The 23,987-nt window shown below is 47.8% G+C and overlaps 1 protein-coding gene across 3 annotated transcripts in view; it reads left to right on the top strand.

Annotated features, from left to right (window-relative positions):
• SPATC1 (spermatogenesis and centriole associated 1) overlaps positions 1–23,987 on the top strand; it is a 33,321-nt gene that overhangs the window by 4,774 nt on the left and 4,560 nt on the right. For 2 of the 3 annotated variants that reach the window (XM_012760086.3, XM_012760084.3), the window contains exons 2-5: positions 14,772–15,383; positions 15,503–16,015; positions 16,127–16,266; positions 17,289–17,396. In XM_012760086.3, the coding sequence (XP_012615540.1) occupies positions 14,858–15,383; positions 15,503–16,015; positions 16,127–16,266; positions 17,289–17,396 (1,287 nt within the window). In that variant the 5' untranslated portion in view covers positions 14,772–14,857. The remainder of the gene's footprint in view (positions 1–14,771; positions 15,384–15,502; positions 16,016–16,126; positions 16,267–17,288; positions 17,397–23,987) is intronic. The other variant, XM_012760085.3, reaches the window with a different exon arrangement.

The following is a 23,987-nucleotide window of genomic DNA, read 5'->3' as shown; positions in this document are numbered from 1 at the left end:
GCAGTATAGGATCAAGCCCAGATGGGAAGAAAAGAGGTGCAGAAGGAGGGGTTGGGGCCAGAGTGCCAGCTCTCCCCAGGCTACCACATCCTGGCACAGAGTTCCAGGGAGCACAAGAATTCTAGATTCAAATTTGACCTTCTAATTTTTAAAAAGGTTTATTTGTCAGAGTAAGAAAATAGAATGTGGCCGGGCACAGTGGCTCATGCTTGTAATCCTAGCACTTGGGAGGCTGAAGTGGGAGGATGGCTTGAGGCCAAGAGTTCAAGACCAGCCTGGGCAACACAATAAGACCCTGTCTCTACAAAAAAATACAAAAATTAGCCAGGCCTGGTGGCATGCTTCTATAGTCCCAGCTACTTTGGAGCCTGAGGCAAGAGGATCACTTGGGCTCAGGAGCTTGAGGCTGCAATGAGCTGTGATGACGGCACTCCAGCATGGGTGACAGAGTGAGACCCTGTCTCCTAACAAAAGAAAAAGAGAAAGAAAACGTAACAGCTTGAGTGGTAACTTTTGACTACTCTGATATATGGTATGTGGGCCTCCATTTGTGCTCTTGCCCACAGCAGTGCAAATGTTAGACATGAGTCTGGGAGAAAGAAATGCAGTTTTGGAGGAACAAATTGAGTTGTATTTTGGACAAACTGATTTTAAGATATCCACACAATATCCACATGGAATGTCCAAGAAGCAGTGGCACTATGAGCCTGAAGCTCAGATGAGAGGTCAGGGCTAGAGAGAAAAGATTCAAGAGTTTTGATAATTCAAGCCCCTCTGGGTGGGTTGGAGAGGTCAAGGTGAGACCCTCTGGGAAGACAGTGTACAGTAAGAAGAGACTGAGGGACAAGTCCTGAGTGAGGACAAGTAGAGAAGTTGGCAAAGGAGCATCCAGAGAGGAAAGGGAAACCTCAAAAGTGTAACATCAAAAAAGCCAAGAGACAGCTTCAAAGGAATCAGAGAGTCAAGGCACCAACCTCGTGCCTTCTGCAGCAGCATTTTTCAGTCTGGGGGCAGGCATAGAGGAGGCAGGCAGGCAGAGCTCTGAGGAAGGCTCAGCCAGAGTTTAAGCTCATCAAAGACTGCACTGGCTGAGGGAAGCCAAAACCAAGAAGGCTGTCAGATGGGGAGAAAATAAAGAGGCCAGTGTACTAGAGATCTGGAGAGACTAGAAGACCAGGTGGCCAGGAGCAACCTTCTGTGCAAGCCAGAAGTACAACTGTGTGGCCAGAATGGGTAATCTGAGTGGCAGGAAATCAGAAAATGTTGGCTCTTGGCCAAATTAACTTCACTGGGAAAAAACAGGCGCCCAGAGGTTCAGACTTGGCCCTGTGCACAGGGCAGGAGCAAGAAGGTGCCAGGAAAGGGCTGGGCCTCCTGCCCCTGAGGGCTCGAGTACTTGCTGAGAGCCACACGCTGGGAAGTCTCCCCACAGAAGCAGTGGGGGAGACAGGGCTGTGGGAGTAGGGAGGAGAGAGGACATGAAGGCCTAGCTGAGTGAGCACTGAAGACCCCTAAAAACAGTAACTGCACCTAGAACTGGCTCCTCCACACAGAGGTCAGGTGACAAGAGGCACAGGCCGTCAGGGTGGGACAGCTGTCAGGACAGGATGACTGCACTCGCTCGCTCCTCCATGTTGGAGGCCCTCCCCTTCACCCAGGGCCCGCGTCCTCCACCACTTGCCCGCCTGCTGTCCCCTCTCTTCTCCTTCTTCCCTCCTCCCTCCTCCACTCACACGTAGCTGTCCCCTCCCTCCTCCCCGGGCTGCAGGCTGGGAGTTTCCTCCGGCAGAGGGCAGCCTTTCTCTTTCTCCAGGAGAACCCGGCGTCACCCGTCTGAGGCTGGCCCCATACCCAGGTGTGTCCACACCTCAGGACCTCGGAGCCTGTTGATTGTCTGATGTAACAAACAATTGAATTTTTATGGCTAAATACTATTCCATTTTGTTTGTTCATTCCTCAGCTGATGGACATTTGGGTTGTTTCGTCTTTGGGGCTGTTATGAATAATGCTGCTATGAACGTTTGTGTACAAATTTTGTGCAGACATGTTTTCATTTCTTTGGGGTATATATGTAGGAGTGAAAATACTGGGTTGGATGGCAACTCCGTGTTTAACTGTTTGAGGACCCGCCAGATTGTTTTCCAAGGCAGCTTCACCATTTTACATTCCCACCAGCAATACATGAGGTTCCAATTTCTCCAAATCCTTGCCAACACTTGTTATCATCTGATTTCTTTTCATTAGAGTGGGTATGAAGTAGTATTACCTTGTGGTTTTGATTGGCATTTCCCTGATGACGAATGATATTAAGCCTCTTTTTATGTGCTCAATGACCATTTGTATATCTTATTTGAAAAATGTCTATTCAGATGCTTTGTCCATGTTAAAACTGGACTATTATTTATTGTTGAGTTGTAAGAGTTCTTCATATATATACTGAATGTAGTCCCTTATCAAATATATGACTTGTAAATATTTTCTCCTATTATCTGGGTTATCATTTCACTTTCTTTTTTTTTTTTTTTTTTGAGACAGAGTCTCACTTTGTTGCCCAGGCTAGAGTGAGTGCCGTGGCGTCAGCCTGGCTCACAGCAACCTCAATCTCCCGGGCTCAGCGATCCTACTGCCTCAGCCTCCCGAGTAGCTGGGACTACAGGCATGCGCCACCATGCCCGGCTAATTTTTTGTATATATATTTTTAGTTGGTCAATTAATTTATTTCTATTTTTGGTAGAGACGGGGTCTCGCTCAGGCTGGTTTCGAACTCCTGACCTTGAGCAATCCGCCCGCCTCGGCCTCCCAAAGTGCTAGGATTACAGGCGTGAGCCACCGCGCCCGGCCCATTTCACTTTCTTAATAGTGTTTTTTGAAATATGGAAGCTTTTAATTTTTATGAAGATCAAGTTATTTATTGTTTCTTGTGTTGCTCATGCTTTTAGTGTCATATCTAAGAATCCATTGCCAAATTCAAGGTCATGAAGATTCACCTCCATGTTTTCTTCTAAGAGTTTTATAGTTTTAGCTCTTGCGTTTAGGTTTTGGCTCATTTTGATTCAACTTTTTTTTTTTTTTTTTTTTTTTTTGAGACAGAGTCTCGCTTTGTTGCCCAGGCTAGAGTGAGTGCCGTGGCGTCAGCCTAGCTCACAGCAACCTCAAACTCCTGGGCTCGAGTGATCCTTCTGCCTCAGCCTCCCGGGTAGCTGGGACTACAGGCATGCGCCACCATGCCCGGCTAATTTTTGATATATATCAGTTGGCCAATTAATTTCTTTCTATTTATAGTAGAGACGGGGTCTCGCTCTTGCTCAGGCTGGTTTTGAACTCCTGACCTTGAGCAATCCGCCCGCTTCGGCCTCCCAAGAGCTAGGATTACAGGCGTGAGCCACAGCGCCCGGCCTTGATTCAACTTTTGTACATTGTGTGAGGTAGGGGTCCGAATTCATTCTTTTGGACATAGATATCCAATTGTCCCAGCACCATTGGTTGAAATAATTATTTTTCCCTCATTGAATTGTCATGGCACCATTGCCAAAAATCAGTTGCCCATGAACGTATGGGTTTATTTCTGGACTCATAATCCTATTCCATTGATCTATATGTCTGTCTTTATGCCACTGCCACTCAGATTACTGTAGCTTTGTAGTAAATTTTGAAATCCAGAAGTGAGTCCTCCAACTTTCTTCTTTTTCAATAGTGCTTTGGCCATTCAGGGTCCCTTACAATTTCATATAAATTTTAGGATCAGCTTGTCAGTTTCTACAAAGATTCCTTCATTGGATCAGGCCGAAAAAAAAACATTTCCACAAAGAAGCCATCTGGGATTCTTTTTTTTTTTTTTTTTTTTTTTTTTTGAGACAGAGTCTCGCTTTGTTGCCTAGGTTAGAGTGAGTGTCATGGCGTCAGCCTAGCTCACAGCAACCTCAAACTCCTGGGCTCAAGCAATCCTTCTGTCTCAGCCTCCCAAGTAGCTGGGACTACAGGCATGAGCCACCATGCCCAGCTAATTTTTTCTATATATATTAGTTGGTCAATTAGTTTCTTTCTATTTATAGTAGAGATGGGGTCTCGCTCTTGCTCAGGCTGGTTACGAACTCCCGACCTCGAGCAATCCACCCGCCTTGGCCTCCCAGAGAGCTAGGATTACAGGCGTGAGCCACCGCACCCGGCCCCATCTGGGATTCTGATACAGATTGCATTGAATCTGCAGGTCAATTCGGGAAGTATTGCTATCTTTACAATAGTCTCCCAATCGGTAAACATGAGTTGTTTCCCATTTATTTATATCTTTAATTTCTTTCAACAATGTGGTTTACAGAGTATAAGTTTTGTATTTCTTTTCTTAAATTTATTCCTAAATGTCTTTCTCTTTGTGATGCTATTATAAATTGTTTTCTCAATTTCATGTTTAGATTGTTTACTGAAACTGTATAGAGATACAATTGATTTTTATAGACCATGATGAACCTGGCATACTTTGTATTCTGAGGGCAACATGACTTTTTCTGTTAATAACATGCTATCTGACTGAATTTTTAACATCTTGTATGGCTAACTGGGTGGTCACAGTTTACAAGGTCATTCTATGAACACTTCCATGGTAGGATTAAGCTCTTAGTGTTTGGCGGCACAATGTGAGTCAAATAAACCTCAGTTTGCACCCTGACCAATTTATTTTTAGCATCAGGTTTCATCTCTGCTCATATACACACTCATTTTATTTGTATTTATTGAACACTTTCTGTGGCCCAAACACTGTTCTAGGCACTGGGAAAACAGCAAACAGATAAAACCCTTGCCTTTGTGGAGCTTCGATTCTAATGGAGGGAGCTAGAACAAACCAATTAGTTAAACTAGAGTATCTTACAGAGTAATAGCGCTGGAGAGGAAGAAGTCAAGGAGAAAGGGAAAGAATGGCTGAGGTGGAGAAAGCTGGTGATTTTAGATGGAAGACCTTACGGAGGAGGTCACAATTGAAGGGATAGGTGGAAGTGCGGGGGGCCAGCCGCACACACTGGGATAGTGTTCTGGGAAAGGGAACGGCCAACACAAGCACAAAGGCAAGAGTGTGCTTGGAGCATTTGAGGACCAGCAAGGAAACCCAAGGGGCAGAGGCAGAGGGAGTGAGGAGACAAGAGGGAGAGGGAATAAAGTAGAGAAGCTATGAGCCAGATCATGGGTGACCTCAAACGATCTGGCACTCAGAACCAGATAGTGGACTGGTAGGAATCTTGACCAAGGACTCTGGCCGATGTTTGAGGAACAAGGCCAGCATCAGGAGACCAGGCAGGGTGGCAGGGGTGTGGACCAGGGGTGTGGACCAGTGGAGCAGTGTTAGTCCACATGCTTGAATTCCAGATCTGTTGGAAGGTGCTCCAGACAGATCAGATGGGAGATGTGAGTGGTGAAGTGTTGAGGCTGACTACACCATTCTGGGAGTGAGCTACTGAAAGGGCAGAGGTGCCTGCCGACAGGGACAGAGGAGTATGCCAAGGCTGCAGAGGGCTGGGAGAGCACTAAGCTGCAGCCCCCTCAGGATCTGGGGAAGAAGTGGGTTAGGCAATTGACGTGTGGGTCTGGGGTCCAGGAGAGAGGTCCACACTAGGTAGCCAGCATGGGTGCCGGCAGCATGTGGCCCATCCCCTGGGCCCAGGCTGCATCAGCTTGCCAAGGAAAAGCAGAATCAAGGGAGATCCTAGGCCACCTCCAGGAAGGCAGATGAGGTGGCACCAACGGAACCTAGAAGTGACCAGGGACCTGGATGCCAAACCAAGAGAGGGTTTCAACAAGTAGAAGCAATCCAGTGTGAATGCTGCCACCAGCATGTTCAACGGGTCTGAAAACTGAGTGCTGATATAGCAGTCCAGGGTCACTGGTGACCCCGCAAGAGCATCTCAGTGGAAAAGCATCTCAGTAGAAGGTGAGACACTCTGAGTGTCTGTGCCCTGTCCCTCCCTCTGTGCATCAAGAGGATTCTTGGTTAGCCTTTGTTTGGTTAGTTTTATCAATTATGCTGATTTTTGTTAAAGAACAAAGTTTTGGTGTTGCTGATTTTCTCAATTTTTTCTATCTCCTATTTTATTTATCTCTATTCTAATCTTATTTCCTTCCTTCTGCTTACTTTGAGTTTAATTTCTTCTTCCGTTTCTAATTCCTTAAATTAGAAATTACAGTTCTGTTGTTATTTATTTATTTAATTTTTTTTTTTGATACAGAGTCTCACTCTGTTGCCCAGGTTAGAGTGTTGGAGCCACACCTGACCTTGACTGGAGGTTTTAATCCATTAAAAGAGGCCAAGTGAGGTGATTCACACCTGTAATCCCAACACTTTGGGAGGCTGAAGCAAGAGGGTTGCTTGAGGCTAGGAGTTTGAGACCAGCCTGAGCACAAGCAAGATCCTGTCTCTATAAAAAATATAATAATTAGCCGGCCGTGGTGGTATGAAGCTGTAGTCCTGGCTTCTTGAGAGGCTGAGGTGGGGAAATTGCTTAAGCCCAAGAGTTCAAGGTTGCAGTGAGCTGTGATGACAGACACCACTGCAGTCTAGCCCAGATGACAGGGAAAAATGCTGTCTCAAAAAAAAAATCTCAAAAAAAAAAAAAAAATAGAAAGAAAAGAAGTTCCAGTTAAGGAAGGACTTATTTCTGCCACTTTGTTGTTTGTCTTCTACATGTCTTATGGTTTTGTCGTTGTTGCTTTTCCTCTATTTTTCCTTTACTGTCTTTTGTATTTCATTAATATTTTCTAGTGTACAATTTTGATTCCTTCTCATGTCTTCTTCTGTATATATTTTTAGTTATTTTCTTGGTTACTTTATAACAACCTGATTGAGCTAATAGCAACTTAGCTTTAATAGTATGTAAAATATACATACAGCATACAAATAATATGTAGCTCCCCTTGGTGTTATTATCTTTTTTAAAACAGGGTCTTGCTGTTATCCAGGCTAGAGTACAGTGACATCATCATAGCTCACTGCAACCTCAACCTCGTGGGCTCAAGCAATCCTTCTGCCTCGCCTCCTAAGTAGCTGAGACTATAGGTATGCACTATGACACCCAGATAATTTTTGTATTTTTTGTAGAGATGGGGTCTCATTATGTTGCTCAGGCTGGTTTCAAACTCCTGAACTCAAGCAATCCTCCTGCCTTGGCATCCCAAAGTGCTGGGATTACAGGTGTGAACCACAGCCAAGTCCTTTTGTGTGTGTGCGTGTGTGTTTTGTTTTGTTTTTTGTTTTTTTGAGACAGAGTCTCAGTTTTCTGCCCCAGATAGAGTGCCGTGGCATCAGCCTTGCTCACAGCAGCCTCAAAGTCCTTGCTCAAAGGAGGCTCAAGCAATCCTTGCTACAGGCATGCACCACCATGCCCAGCTAATTTTTTCTATATATTTTTAGTTGGCCAATTAATTTCTTTCTAATTTCATAGAGACCGGGTCTCACTCTTGCTCAGACTGGTCTCGAACTCCTGAGCTCAAACGATCTGCCCACCTCGGCCTCCTAGAGTGCTAGGATTACAGGCGTGAGCCACCGTGCCTGGCCCAAACTATAATATTTTAAATGTCCAGTTTTCAACAAACAGTAAAATATTATAAGGCATGCAATGAAACAAGAAAAGTTAACATACCGCAATGCTTTCTTACCAAAATTTAGCAGCTTCTTTCTTCATTAAGCATTCCCCTGGTTATTATAAGTTTTTCGTTAGATATTAGAGATCCAAAAGTGTTTCTGCTGATTGTTTTTGCCAGGTTAATCATGGTTTTGGTAGAGGCGTGGTATTTTGGAGCTCCCTATTCCTCCATTTTAAGTTACATCCTGTCTGGTTACATCTTTCCAAAGGGAAAGATGGTTTTAGTGTTACTTTATAACAACCTGGTTGAGCTAATAGTAACTTAGCTTTAATAGTATGTAAAATATACATACAGCATACAAATAATATGTAGCTCCCCTTGGTGTTATCTTTTTTAAAACAGGGTCTCGTTGTTATCCAGGCTAGAGTACAGTGGCATCACTTTCACAGCCTCACTCCATAGGCAGTGAAAGTGGGTGTGGCTGGTCCTGCAGGCTGGTGTGCTGTCCTCAGTGACTCTAGGGTCTCTAGTGCCCACATCTGGGGTCTGGTTTCATGCTAATGTTGGCTTTTCTCAGTCCATAGTGAAATAGGTTGGAATTACCACCAGCAGAGGCACAGGGACTTGGGAGAGGTAAGCACATCACTGATCAGCATTGGTAGGCTGGTCCCATCTGCACAGGAAAGAAGAAAAAGAGGAGGAGTCCTGATGGGGAGGTAGTCCTGGGGGTGCTCTGCTCCACCTGAAAGAGCTGAGGTTGAGTTCATGTAGGCACAATACAGCCAAGCCACTTGGACTTGAAAACCTCTTACTTTCCAGGGTCTGTTCTTCACTATTCTTGTTCTGAACTCACCCCCACCCCCACCTTCCCCTGCTGCTAGACTTCTATTTACATGGCCCTTCCCAGTTGACCACAAGGACTCAGAGTCAGCCATAGGGAGGCAGCCAGGGGAGACAGGTGGGCATCTGGGAAAGGGCATGTCATCCAGAGTGTGCTAGAGGATTGACAGGTCAAAGTGTCACAAAGAGGGCTGGGGCATGCCATGGGCCTCCCATGACATGAGGCTGGTGAAGGAAGCTCAATTCTCTCCACATGGGTTTGGTTGTGTCTGGGGCATCCCTTCAGGTCTGAGTGCCACCCCTGATCAATCCTGCCCTCAAGAGCCTAGGTTTGTTTGCTGAGTGTGAACAGGGTTAAGAGGCCCCTGCTGGTCTCAGGATGAAACCAGGTAGAAATGCATTCTCTCCCTTTTTTTTTTTTTTAAACACTTTTTTCTTTATAAAGTTTGTTTTTTGGCTCACGCCTGTAATCCTAGCTCTTGGGAGGCTGAGGCGGGCGGATTACTCAAGGCCAGGAGTTCAAAACCAGCCTGAGCAAGAGTGAGACCCCGTCTCTACTATAAATACAAAGAAATTAATTGGCCAACTGATATATATATATAAAAATTAGCCGGGCATGGTGGCACATGCCTGTAGTCCCAGCTACTCGGGAGGCTGAGGCAGAAGGATCGCTCGAGCCCTGGAGTTTGAGGTTGCTGTGAGTTAGGCTGACGCCACGGCACTCACTCTAGCCTGGGCGACAAAGCGAGACTCTGTCTCAAAAAAAAAAAAAAAAAAAAAAGTTTGTTTTTTAAAATACATACTCTATGAGGTACAGTGGCTCACGCATGTTATCCCAGCATTTGGGAGGTTGAGGCAGGTAGATCGCTTGAGGCTAGGAGTTTGAGACCAGCCTGGACAACTTAGCAAGACATTCCATCTCTATAAAAACTAAGAAAAATTAGCTGGGCATGGTGGTGCCTGCCTGTAGTCCCAGCTACTCAGGAGGCTGAGACAGGAAGATCACTTGAGCTCAGAAATTCAAGGCTGCAGTGAGCTATGATCACACCATTGCACTCAAGATAACACAGGAAAAGTGACTCCCAATGCCGGGAGCCACTTGAAGTCCAAGTGGGTCCTTGGTGTCATGCAAGAAAGAATTCAGGAGCCGACAGGACAAAACGAAAGCAAGATTTATTCAGAAACTACAGAAAGTCTACTCCACAAACAGAAAAAAGGCAGGTTCTCCCTGCAGAAGAGAACCAGCCTCCTGGTTCCCATTGTCTTTCTATTTAAGCAACAGGCTAAACAAGGAGAGGATATTCATGGAAGGTGCAGGTGGTGTTTCTCCACCATCTTGGTTCTAAGCGGTTGGAACTTGCCCTGCCTCCATCCTGTTTTGATCAGGGCAATTGGAAACTTTGCCTTAAGACTTCCTGACTCAGGTATTGCTGCTGCAGTGCCCAAAGCAATGCCCAAGGCATCCCCTGTAGCAATGTCGCACCCAAGGCAGTACCTGCCAGTTCCCTGTCTCACAGCCTGGGCAACAGTGCAAGACCCTGTCTCAAAAAAAAAAAAAATGCATACTCCTATTGTGAAAATTTGGGATAGTATATGGAAATAATAAAGAAGAAAAAAAATCAACTCTAGGCCAGGCGTGGTGATTCATGCCTATAATCCTAGCACTCTGGGAGGCCACGGCGGGCGGATTGCTCGAGATCAGGAGTTCGAAACCAGCCTGAGCAAGAGCGAGACCCCGTCTCTACTATACATAGAAAGAAAATTAATTGGCCAACTAATATATACAGAAAAAATTAGCCAGGCATGGTGGCACATGCCTGTAGTCCCAGCTACTCAGGAAGCTGAGGCAGGAGGATTGCTTGAGCCCAGGAGTTGGCTGACGCGCACTCACTCTAGCCTGGGCAACAAAGCAGAGACTCTGCCTCAAAAAAATCAACTCTATATTCACATACAACCCTCCCCTGGAGAGGACATCACCAGACACACCAGGAGTATTTATTCACCTATTTTCCAAACAGAATGGAGACCCCAAATCTCAGTTTTTAATTCATATTTCTAAACTTAATATTACGACATTAATACTTACTATAAACATTTTCATTGTGTTTTCATATTTTCTTTGCCAATAGCACTTTAAATGATTTCACATTAAGGTACATTTGAACATTTCATGGTTTGCTGGACGATTTTTTTTTTTTTTTTTGAGACAGAGTCTCGCTTTGTTGCACAGGCTAGAGTGAGTGCCGTGGCGTCAGCCTAGCTCACAGCAACCTCAAACTCCTGGGCTCAAGTGGTCCTGCTGCCTCAGCCTCCCGAGTAGCTGGGACTACAGGCATGCGCCACCATGCCCAGCTAATTTTATATATATATTAGTTGGCCAATTAATTTCTTTCTATTTATAGTAGAGACGGGGTCTCACTCTTGCTCAGGCTGGTTTCGAACTCTTGACCTCGAGCAATCTACCCGCCTCAGCCTCCCAGAGTGCTAGGATTACAGGCGTGAGCCACCGCGCCCGGCTTGGACGATTTTTTGGTAGTTGGTTGTGACAGCTCTTATCATTAACAGACAAACAGAATGGGTCTTTCTGAGGACTGGCATCTGCCCCCTGCCCTCCACAAGCTCTGGGGTCTGGACACCCTCTCCTGCCCCAAGCTGGCCTGTCCTCCCTCCATCAGTTCTGTCCTGGCGTTTCCTGTCTATGATCTGAACTTGGCCTTCCCTGGAGCCCATGATCCCACTGCTGGTGCCTCTCAGCCCTCACCCAAATACAGACATTGCTGCCCACTCTCTTCTCAGGCTGCCCTCATCCCACCAGTAACAGCATCCAGCTCACTGCAGCCCAGCACCGCTCCTTGTGAACAGCTGAGTTAGACATCAGCCTGACTCTGTAGTTACGTCACCGTATCACTGTACATCCCCCTGCGCCCTGTTCCTTCTGCCCTGGATCTGGGTACAGCTACTACTCCAGCACCTCCTAGGAGTCCTTGTGTATTTTGCTTTATATATTTTGCTTTAGGTGCCTTGGTTCCCCGAAAATAAGACAAGGTCTTATATTTATTTTTCCTTAAGAAGACACCCTAAGGCTTATTTTCAGGGGATGTGTTATTTTTTTTAAGTACAGTGCAACAATCTACATTGATTCAAATATAGTTAAGTCATCTTCTTCTGGAACATCATCATAACTCTCCAAAGCCCGAATTCCATCCTGAATTTCTTGCAATTCTATTTCCTTTAGAAACATTGGCCCTTTCCACTCCGGTGCATGTGGCTAAAATAAAAAAAAAATAAAAAAAAAAAAAAAGAAACATTGGCCCTAATCTCTCATGTCGAGCAATAGAGCTCTCATGGGGCAGATGAGAAGGGCTGCTCGTCTTCTTTACCGCTCAGCGATGAAATGCAAGGGTTGTGCAGATACTCTGCGCAGCCACACCCAACACTAGGTCTTACTTTCGGGGTAGGGCTTATATTGCGCAAAGGCTTAGAAATTCTGCTAGGGCTTATTTTATGGGTAGGTCTTATTTTCGGGGAAACATGGTACTTTTTGTGAATTGCACCTTTTGTGGTCATAAAGTTACCCTCTTTGTCATGTTTGATGGTTTGGTGAAGAAATACCAAAACATGATTTGGCCTGGAATACAACTTAGTCAAAGGGCAAACTGGACCATGTTCTTCTAGAGAGATGGCCAAGGCTTGCCCAGCACTCCTCTGCCTCTCAGCCCTGACGGGCCAGTCACTCCACCACAGTTATCTTCCCGGAGCAGGCACCAAGGCGAAACCTTTATTCTGTCTTCTTGCCTTGCCTGGCTGCTCCAACCAATAGGACTTCCCTGGGCTGCCCAGGCCATTTAGGGACAATGAGCAGTGACTGTCCCCTCCTACCATCCTAAAAATGCCACCCAAGTGGCCCTTTCCCACGGCACCAGACCCTAGGCTCTCCCAGGGGAAACAGAGGCCAACAGGACAGACATCCACATGCCCATCTCCATCCTCCACCGAAACACTCCTGTCCATCCCTCTGTCCTCCCACCAAGCTCCGGCTTCTCTCTCCACAGGCTACCTCCCCCTGGCCCACAAGCTCTATCATCTCTTGGACACTAAAACAAAGCAAGAAATGATAAAAGAAAGAAATGTTGATTAGATTATGCAATCTAATGGTTTGTTTGGAAAACAACACTTAAAACTTAAAAGACGAATGTTTATAGCAGCACAATTCATAATTGCAAGGCTGTGGAAACAGCCCAAGTGCCCATCAATCCAAGAATGGATTAATAAAATGTGGTATATGTATACCATGGAGTACTTATTCAGCTTTGAGAAACAATGGTGATATAGCACATCTTATATTTTCCTGGTTAGAGCTGGAACCCATACTACTAAGTGAAGTATCCCAATAATGGAAAAACAAGCACCACATATACTCACCAGCAAACTGAGCAGCACCTAACTGGACACATAGGTACTACAGTAATAGGGTATTGGGCAGGGGGGCGGGTATATACATACATAATAATGAGTGAGATGTGTACCATCTGGGGGATGGTCATGCTGGAAACTCAGACTTGTGGGGGGAGGAGGGGAAAGGGCATTTATTGAAACCTTAAAATCTGTACCCCCATAATATGCCGGGAAAAAAACACCTTAAAAGACAATTAAAGCAGCTAAACATCTTGCCACATATTATGCAGTGTTAGCTTTGGCAGAGATTGAAGTGACAAGCCCAGGGGAGTGTCAGGATGCTCCTGAGGGATCTAAAGAAGAGAGATTTGGCAGTGTGCATCAAGAACCTCTAAAATGTCCATTTCCAGGAAAAAAAATCAATTATAAAGATTTACATAATAGGATTGTTTGTCATTGGGAACATTGGAATCTATTTAAATGCTCAACAATGGGAATAGCTCAGTAAACAATGGCATATCCATGAGACAGAAATCTCTGCAGCCACGACAAACACTGTTTTCAAAGAATGAGGATGCTAGGTGTGGCTGTGCGTGGGTCCAGTAAGAGGAGCCAAAGTACAAAAAGACAGATCTATGCGGCCACCACTAGTTTGTGTATAGCCTGTGAATAAGGAATGAATTTTACATTTTTAAATGGTGGGAAGAAAATCAAAAGAAGAATATTGTGTTGTGACACATGCAAAGTATGTGAAATTCAAAAACTCATGTCCAGAAATAAAGTTTTATTGACACCCATCCTCCACTCACTTCCGATTGTCTGTGTCTGCCGTCTTGCTACAATGCAGACTTGAGTGGCTGCGACAGAGCCCACATATGGCCTGCAAAGCTGGCAATATTTACCACCTGACCCTTTACAGAAGACGCCCACCAACGCCAGGTCTATATAAATATGTAGAGGAAGTCTCCAAGGCAACAGGGCTTTTCAATAGTGATTAGCCATGGGATGACTGCAGTTCTTTATCCTTTTTTACTTTTCTACGTTTCCATTCTTTCCCTATAATAAGCAGGTACTGCTTTTGCAACAAAAGTGGAAGTTGTCAATTAAATTGCGTATTCACAAAAACTGTCCCTCCACTGCCCCCTCCACCAGCAGCTGTTCCTTCGAGGGGCTTCTCCCCCAAACATGAAGGAAACACTCCTCCAGGACCAGAGAACAGGCCCCCAGGCAGGGCTCTAGGAGTATAAAGCAGTGAGTCTGGGCCTCTCCAGGTGTGTGGCTAGGTCTGACCTGCCCTCTTGCACCATCACTTCCCCCTCAGGTGGCCACATGGAGCACTGCAGGGCAGGGACCATGTGCCGGTGCTGGGCCGAGAGGGGGTCTGACTGCTGTGGCCCTGACCCCTTGAAGGGGCCCCCACCTGGAGAGGCTTATCTCTCCCTCCAGGATGGTGGTCAGGAGGCTGGGGCCCCCTCCTCCCCACCAGAGAACAGAAGGGCCACCTTGGCGACCTGAGGGTCCAGTGGCTGTGAGACTCTACTCTCTTGGGTGGGAGTGAGCCACTTGGTGCAGGGGGCACAATCGAGTGGAGGGTTGAGGAATGTCCCTGTGTGGCTCAGGGGCAGGTGATCAGAGAGGGAAGCCTGAGTGGGCTGACCAAAGAGTCAGGACCGGAGATGAGGCTGTTGGCAGGCGGGGGGAAGGGTAGGCAGGCAGGCCCACATCCAGGGTCCTCTGAGCCCAGCAAAGAGCGTCCTCTCCCCACCCCACAGACTGCCCTCGGGGTAGAGAGGTCACCGCCCCAGCCCACCTAGGAAGTGAGGCTCAGAGTGGTCAGGTGAGACCAGTTGCTCATCAGAGGCAGATGGACACCTTGGCCAGGCTCTGCCACCATGGGACAGCCCATGACTGCACCCCATCATCCTGAAGGGGCTCATGTGGGGTCTCAGTGCTTTCTCTGTGTCCCTCAGGTGTCTTCCTGCCCCCGTCCCCAGCAGCAGCAAACGAACCAGTCCTGGAAGAAGTGGGGATTGTGGCCTTGGCACCCCTGACTGAAATGCTGAGCAGCCCGCAGCCCGGCCCCACGGCAGGCTCCCTCGTGACCCCCCTGGTGGGCCCACTCAACACCCTGCTGCCCAGCCCGGTGCCTATGCCACAGAGCAGCCCCCTCACAAACCTCCTGGGCAGCCCCCTGGCCGTGCCCCCTGGGGGTACCCTGGCCAGCTCCCTGGGCCTGCCCTCAACTGGGCCCCTGAGCAGCCCCCTGACCGGCCCCCTGGCCAACTCCCTGGGCCTGCCCTCTACCGGGTCCCTGACTCCCAGCAGTCCCCTGGGAGGCCCCGTGGCCGTATCTAAGAGCAGCCCCCTGATGGCCTCCGTGGCAGGCCCAGTGGCCGTCTCTCTGAGCAGCCCCCTGCTCAGCTCCACAGCTGCCCCTCTAGGCATCTCACAGAACCTTATGGCCAACCCCATGAACAACCTGGTGCTGTCAGAGCCCCCGATGGTGCGGCTGACAGAGACACTCCGCACGTGCCCCTCGGTGCCCCACGGACCCTGCATGGTGCCTGCTGCCACCTCCAAAGGTAACAGGTGGGGGGGGCCAGGCACAGAGTGCCAGGGTCGGGGGGGCCCTCCCCGGGTGGGCCCCTCCCCCCTCGCTCTAATCCCCCCTCCTTTCATTTCTGCCCCTCCCAATCACCAGCCCCACTCTCCACTGAGAACCCCCGGCCAGCCCAGGACCCAGAGTCCCTCAGCATGACGTTTGTGGGCACACCTCTGCAGACCTCCACCCCCGTGGGCACCATGAGCGCACCTGGCCCCCCAACGGCCTTCTCCTATGGCACTACAGATGCCCGGGTCCATTCCGGCTACCCCCAGGGACAAATGGTCCCTGCCTCTGTCCCCACCTCCACCATCTCCCCCACTGTCACTGTGCTTGCCTCAGCCCCCAACCTTGCCTCCCAAGCTGCCACGAGCTGCACCCCCTTGAACACACCCCACATGGCACGGATGCAGCACTCCCCCACCCGGACCCCGCCCGCCCACCACTCTCCTTCACGCACCCCCTGCTCCCCGCCTCGCACCTCATCCTCCCCGGCTACGGTTAACGACGCCCGGAGTCCACGCACCACAGAACAGCCTCGGAAAAGTGCCACGGAGTTGGATCGGAAGTTGGCTCACCGCAAGATCAACAAGTTCCCTGAAAGTAGCCGAGGTTAGTGACCTGCAGGGGCTCAGCAGGAGTCCTGGGAGCGCCCCCCAAGGCCATCTCCCCTGCCACCCCCTCCACCAGTGGCTCAGCTGAGAGACCCTTTGCTGTCCCCAGAGTCGAAGCAGCTTGCCTGGGAGAGGCTGGTGGGGGAGATCGCCTTCCAGCTGGACCGCAGGATCCTGTCCAGCATCTTCCCAGAGCGTGTGCGCCTCTACGGCTTCACCGTCTCCAACATTCCGGAGAAGATCATCCAGGTGTGTGGCTGTCTGTCTCCCACACAGCGCCAGAGGGGCCTGCAGGGATGGGGGCACGCTGGTTCATAAGGGACCCTTGAGGGGCCATGGACTCCAGGCAGGCCAAACGTGCCGGAATCCAAGGGGTTGGAGGAAGCACAGTGCTCAGCCCACATGGCCAGCAAGAGCTCAGGGAGTTAGCCCCAAGGCACGGCCTCAGAACACAGCCAGGCAGCTCTCCCTCTGGGCCACCAGGGTGGCCTCCAACGATGGCTCCCAGGGATGCTTTCCCCTGTGCTGTCCATGTTCTCCAGGGTCCCTGGGGGAGCCTCTGAGCAGTGGTGGGCCTGGTTACTGGGGACTCAAGCCCCAGGCTCTTTCCCACACAATCCCCGGATGTCATCCCCTCAGCCTCCTTCGTGGAAGGGCGTGGAGGATGACACATCTGCGAACATATTGAAATGCGTATCTCTGTGCCACCGTGTGTGGCAGGCTATAGAAAACACAGAGGAGGGATCCAGGTTGGGCATTTGGCTGGTCTGCAGTGAGTGCCAGGCCCTCTCCTCCCCGGCCACCACAGAGAGGGACCACCATGTCCCTACGTATTCACCACTTGGGCTTCTCTCCTTTTTTTTGTTATAAATACAAATGTTTGGTGGGCGGGGGTGGGGGAGCAACAAAGGCAGAGAGACAGTGCTGTACACAGCTGGTATAGGTTTGGAGGCTGAATGCTACACAGAGACAAACACAGATGGTCCACCCAGGAGGGCAAGCCAGGCAGCATTCCAGGGCCTATAATGCTTGCTTGGTGGGCAAGAGCCAGTAGGTCTGGTCCAAGGCTAGAGAAGCCCAGGCCCCTTGGAGGCTCTCTGGTCCCAGATTCTGGGTGATGCCGGTGATGGCACTTGGGCTCGGCTCACATCACTCAGGGCCTTGCGGGCAAACTCGGGTAGTACAAAGGCTCCCTACATCTGTTCCACCTGCTTCTGTGTCAGTTGTTGCATAGGCTCCTGGAAGTTGACATTCAGGTTTTTGCTACACAGCACGAAATCCATCTAGCCGCTGGGGTAGGTGGGGATGGTGCAGGAGGAGTAGCCCACCATGGGAAAGAGCCACTTGCAGAACTGCGGCATCTCCTTGATGAGGTCCAGGTGAGCCACTGGCATGCACCCTGCCACCCTCCTTGAGGGCAATCTCCATGAGCTGGTGATAGGATTCCTTGAAGAGGCTTTCAGGGGGGCCCGTGGGGTCTGAGGAATCAGTGCTAATAACATTGAAGGCATCCTGGTTCTGTTTCATGAACCCAAAACTGTCGCCCATGTGTAGAATCAGCTTTGAGGTAGAGTAGCCACTGGCCATGCCCAGGAGGAACTTCTTAGAGGCTTAGATGACAACCTCCTCAGTTTCCCACTGGACCATGGACTCCATGGCAGGTGCTTCACCTCTTGCAGAATGCCCTGTCACTGCCTGAGAGGATCAGCACCTTTGTGGGCTGAGGTGGCTGCAGAAAGGCAGGTTGGCATCACCCCTGGTAGGAGAACTCGTCCTCCTCCATGCACTGGGTGACACCATGCAGCACTGGCATGTCATAGTAGGTCTTACTGCGGAAGATGAGGATATTATAGCACTGTGAGCACTATTGGGGGAACAGCTTCTCTGCCTGCAGCGACAAGGCCAGGCTGGGCCACAGGCTGCTGGTCTCTTCTCATCTCGTTGTACTAGCCCTTCGAAGTGGGCAGGCAGGTGGCACAGGGAACAGATCTCCACTGCGGCTTCTCTTGGGAAAACAGACCTACTGAGTTCCCGGCCACTTTTTCTTTCAGGCTGTCTTTGTGGATTAGAGACAGACCTTCTGTGTGGAGTCTGGGCAGGGACAACTTTGGGTTAAATGGGTTGATTTGGGGTCCAGGTTTGAGCTTGCCTTTTCCTTTGCTTAGGTTTTAATGTTTTTTCTTTATTGTTTGTACCTTTTCTTATTGTTTGTACCTTTTTCTTTACTGTTTGTACTTTTCATGTCTTGTTTAAGAAATCTTTCCTGGCCCAGCGAGGTGGCTCACGCCTATAATCCTAGCACTCTGGGAGGCCGAGGTGGGCGGATTGCTCGAGGTCAGAGGTTCAAAACTAGCCTGAGCAAGAGCGAGACCCCGTCTCTACTATAAATAGAAAGAAAATTAATTGGCCAACTAATATATATACAAAAAATTAGCCGGGCATGGTGGTGCATGTCTGTAGTCCCAGGTACTCAGGAGGCTGAGGCAGCAGGATTGCTTGAGCCTAGGAGTTTGAAGTTGCTGTGAGCTAGGCTGACTCCATGGCACTCACTCTAGCCTGGGCAACAAAGCAAGACTGCAAGACTCTGTCTCAAAAAAAAACGAAAGAAAAAAGAAATATTTCCCTCTGAGAAAGTCCAGAAAGTATTCTATATATATATATATATATTTTTTTTTTTTATTTTTTTTTTGAGACAGAGTCTCGCTTTGTTGCCCAGGCTAGAATGAGTGCCGTGGCGTCAGCCTAGCTCACAGCAACCTCAAACTCCTGGGCTCGAGTGATCCTTCTGCCTCAGCCTCCCGAGTAGCTGGGACTACAGGCATGCGCCACCATGCCCGGCTAATTTTTTTTTTATATATATATCAGTTGGCCAATTAATTTCTTTCTATTTTTATAGTAGAGACAGGGTCTCGCTCAGGCTGGTTTTGAACTCCTGACCTTGAGCAATCCGCCCGCCTCGGCCTCCCAAGAGCTAGGATTACAGGCGTGAGCCACAGCGCCCGGCCCTATATTTTCTGTATTCTAAATTATTCTGTATTTTCTTCTAAGGGTTTAAAGTTTGCTTTTTCACATGTGTCTTTGACTCACAAAAATGACCAGGATGGCCAAGATGGATGGCGTAAGATGGCCTTCTTCCAAGCATGGACAACCTGTCCTAGCACCAGAGGCCCCAGGACGCAGAGGGCCTGTAGGATTAGGGTGACCTTGTGGAGTTTGTTGTGATAAGTCCCCTTCCAGGCCTGTGTGCCTGAGGGCTTCTTCACAGCCTCCCCCAGCTCCATGTTTTTAGAGTTTGACATAAGTGATTCCATTTTCATACCAGCAACTTTCACACATTTCCCCCTTTTGATCAAGATCTTTCTCTGAAAGCATTGCTGATCCATCTTTTTCCAGAGACAGGGTCTTGCGCTATCATTCAAGGGGTGCAGTGGCATGATCATAGCTCACTGTGTAACCTCCAACTCCTGGGCTCAAGCAATCCTCCCACCTCAGCCTTCTTCTGAGTAGCTGAGACTCAGGCATGTACCACCATGACCAGCTAATTTTTTAATGTTTTGTAGAGACAGGGTCTCACTATGTTGTCCAGGTTGGTCTTGAACTCCTAGCCTCAAGTGATCCTCCTGCCTCAGCCTCCCAAAGTGCTGGGATTACAGATGTGAGCCACTGTGCCCAGCCTGAACAATTATTTTAAAGTCAGATTTGATTGTCCCTCAATGCCAAGATGGACCTGTTCTGGTTGGTCTGGTCCCATGTCGGGATGGGGGGCCGAGGCTAACAATTAATACTCAATGACAAAACCTTTTTAGCCATATTTGACAACAAGGGGGCCACAAGACGCTCTCAGACTTAGTCTGCCTAGATTTCATTGTTTTGGTTTTTTTTGAGACAGAGTCTTGCTTTGTTGCCCAGGCTAGAGTGAGTGCCCTGGCATCAGTCTAGCTCACAGCAACCTCAAACTCCTGGGCTCAAGCAATCCTGCTGCCTCAGCCTCCTGAGTAGCTGGGACTACAGGCATGCGTCACCATGCCCAGCTAATTTTTTTCTATATATATATATTAGTTGGCCAATTAATTTCTTTCTATTTATAGTAAAGATGGGGTCTCGCTCTTGCTCAGGCTGGTTTTGAACTCCTGACTCGAGCAATCCGCCCACCTTGGCCTCCCAGAGTGCTAGGATTATAGGCGTGAGCCACTGCGCCCAGCCCGATTTCATTGTTAAGGTTAATTTTTTCTATTCATTGGTGTTGGCCATCATCTCAAAATGCTAGGCCAGCATTACTTTGTACTTTTGCAGAAATTTAATAGGCAATGAAGACAAAGTTTTGATGGCATAACACTGAGGAAAAATAACAGTAATATGATAATCCCAGTTTGCACCATAGTTTTGAGTCATGATGCAAGGCCCGAAGGTAACCAACTAAACAAATCAAATGACCATGGGGAGCTGGGTCAGCCCTGTTGTAGCCATGTGCTATTTTCTTATTTCATGTAATTGGTTCTCAACTTCCCCAGACAAATTCATCCAGGAACAGCATCTGGCATCAACAATAGCACAGACACCACCTTGTTTAGCAAAGAGCTAATTAGAGTCAATGCTGTTATCTTATACTACCCTGGCAAGAGAAGTTAATGAGTGTTGTTGTGTAGCAATATCCTTTGCAGTAGAGTCTCTGAGAATGCCTAAAGGAATTGGTGCTTAGTTTGGGGTTGAGAAAATGTAAGACACCTTTTATTTTTTAGTTATTTTTTTTGAGACAGAGTCTCACTTTGTTGCCCAGGCTAGAGTGAGTGCCGTGGCGTCAGCCTAGCTCATAGCAACCTCAAACTCCTGGACTCAAGCAATCCTTCTGCCTCAGCCTCCCGAGTAGCTGAGACTACAGGCATGTGCCACCATGCCCGGGTAATTTTTTCTATATATATATAATTTCTTTGTATTTATAGTAGAGATGGGGTCTCGCTCTTGCTCAGACTGGTTTCAAACTCCTGATCTCGAGCAATACGCCTGCCTCGGCCTCCCAGAGTGCTAGGATTACAGGCGTGAGCCACCACGCCCAGCATGTAAGACACGTTTTATCAGTCTGCATCTAAGTGTAGTCCACTTTCTGAAATTAAATAGCCAAAATATTTTACTTGGGGTTTTACCAGTTGTAACATCCTAGACATAAAGTTCAGAAACTTTATGACCTTTGGTAGCTAAAAGTTTTAATACATGTACACTATCTTCCTGATATGCTGCCTGCCAGGGAGAACGGAGGAGGTCACCACACTGCAGTAGAGTCAATTGTTGAGGGAAATAAACATCCTGTACATTGGCCTTTAGAGTTTGTGAAAAGTAAGAGGAGTTTTCAGTGAATCTTGAGCAGGACTGTACAGGTATATTGTTGGCCTCCCCAAGAGAAGGAAAAAAGGTATTGGCTGGCTTGGTTGACTAGGATACTGAAGAACACACTGCACAGAGCAATAACCATGGAGCATGTGCTCCTGGCTGGAATCAGGATGAGCAAGGACAGGGCTGGGATGCCCGGTGGGGGTACAGCAACATTGTCTATCATGTGAGGGCCTTAAACAAATCTCCACCCACAGACATCAGGCTCTTTACAGGCAGGATTGGGTTGTTACAAAGGCTGGTACATGAGATAATGAGCCTTTGCCTTCTACTCTTCAATGATGGCTTTAATGCCCAATAGAGCTTCTTTGCTTAAAGAGTACTGGTTAATCCTGGGCAGAAGTTTCAATGGGTCAAACTGAATCTTAATATGGGGTACATGCCTACATATATTGATAATTTTGTCCATTAAGATGCATATATCTAGTAAGATAGAAGGAAAAAAATCTAGTGTCCAGTGGCACAACAGGGTCACTATGGTTAACAATAATTTATTCTGCATTTTGAAATAACTGAAAGAATGAAATTGGAATGTTCCCCCACAAAGAAATGGTAAATGTTTGAAGTAATGGATATCCCAATTACCCTGATTTGATCATTATACATACTTGTATCAAAATATCACATGTACCCCATACATATGTACAACTATTATGAATCCATAAAAATTAAAAACAAAATAGAGAGATAGTATTTAACCCAGTAGAAGGAAGTGAGTTAGGCATTTTTTATCTGAATGGGGAACAATATAGTAAACAAGGGGATTAGGAGAGAGGGGGCTCTGGAGTCAGCCAGCTTGACCCGATTTACCAAAGTCTAAAATATTTCCCCCTTTCAGGAGAAAGAGATTCCTACATGATATTTTTCCAAACAAATCTCTGCCAAGAAGGCGGGTTGGAGTAGAGTTACTAAGTAAAGAGCAGTGGGTGTCCTGTAAAGGACCAGGGAGGAAAGGGATAGGTAGGGACAGAAAGACATTTGGGGGCTGTGTGAAACCCCACTATTGGACTTCAGTTTCACTCCAAGGCAGCTTAGGGGGTTTGTGGGGTTGGCTCCAGCATCAGTGAGGACCTCATTCCCAGTCAGAAGGGTTGTTTCCCTTCCCAAGATGACTGAAGAGAAGGATGGGGAAGTGGCCCTGTAATTCCGCAGAGCCCCATCTCTGGGAGGGTGTACCTAGAGGTTCCTGAGGGAGCGGTTTGGAGCCTTCTTTCACGTATCACAATCTCTCTTCCATTGTCCAGGCTTTTTACAGTAATGGCAGAGACCAGGAGGATTTTGTTTGGGGGCCTCTGTCTGTTGGAGCTGGAGATTGAGGATTTCAGTAGTGTTCTATTTATCAGTATCTTCCAGAGTACAGGCTACCTCACTAGCCAAATTTACTAAATCCAGAGTGGACATAGTTTCCCATTCCATGCAGGTTCTTTTTTTTTTTTTTTTTTTTTTTTTTTTGAGACAGAGTCTTGCTTCGTTGCCCAGGCTAGAGTGATTGCCATGGCATCAGCCTAGCTCACAGCAACCTCAAACTCCTGGGCTCAAGCAATCCTCCTGCCTCAGCCTCCTGAATAGCTGGGACTACAGGCATGTGCTACCATGCACCATGCCCGGCTAATTTTTTCTATATATATATTAGTTGACCATTAATTTCTTTGTATTTATAGTAGAGACGAGGTCTCGCTCTTGCTCAGGCTGGTTCCGAACTCCTGACCTTGAGCAATCCGTCCACCTCCGCATCCCAGAGTGCTAGGATTACAGGTGTGAGTCACCACGCCCGGCCCCATGCAGGTTCTTTTAACAAGTTGGGAAAGTTCTCAAGAGAGGCCATTCACAAACATAAAATTAATGTCTACTTAAGGAGAATGGGCATCCAGTGGAAGTCCAAGGTTTTTCTGAAAGACAACCTAGAGTTGGCAGTAATAATTATGAACTGGCTCATTAGGTTCTTGGGTATGACCTGGGATCTTATTCCAATCTAGTCTACTGAAAGGCTGTAGCAATGGCCTTATGACAGAGTCTAGCTAAATTACAAGACTCTTTCCAATATTGGGCTATTTGTTTTGCTAAGTGTTGGTCAGTGTGAATCCATTCAGGTTTGGCCATCCAATTGGACCTGGCCTTCACTGACAAGCATGTGACCCCACTGGCTAAGATCAGAGAAGTCAGGCTGATAAGACTGGATTACTATGTTGAATTCATCAGCCAATCAGAGAGGGTCTTTAGTGGCTTTTGGAAATTCCTTGGCAATGACTCAATTCAGCCTTTGTCCAAAGAACACGGGAGACTCAGGGTTTACCTGTGTCGTCAGAGGATTTTATTTAAAGGGGAAAGTTTTGGCTGGACATGGTGGCTCACGCCTGTAATCCTAGCACTTTGGGAGGCAGAGGCAGGTGGCTTGTTTGGGCTTAGGAGTTCAAAACCAGTGTGGGCAAGAGCGAGACCCCATCTCTACTAAAAATAGAAAGAAATTAGCTGAACATCTAAAAATATATATATAAAAAAATTAGCCGGGCATGGTGGCACATGCCTGTAGTCCCAGCTACTTGGGAGGCTGAGGCAGGAGGATCACTTGAGCCCAGGAGTTTAAG

The sequence above is a fragment of the Microcebus murinus genome, chromosome 7, assembly GCF_040939455.1.
Source record: "Microcebus murinus isolate Inina chromosome 7, M.murinus_Inina_mat1.0, whole genome shotgun sequence".
In the NCBI taxonomy this organism is placed as follows: Eukaryota; Metazoa; Chordata; class Mammalia; order Primates; family Cheirogaleidae; genus Microcebus; species Microcebus murinus.
The sequence above is the reverse complement of the archived record's forward strand: the minus strand, read 5'-3'. Positions and strand labels throughout refer to the sequence as shown.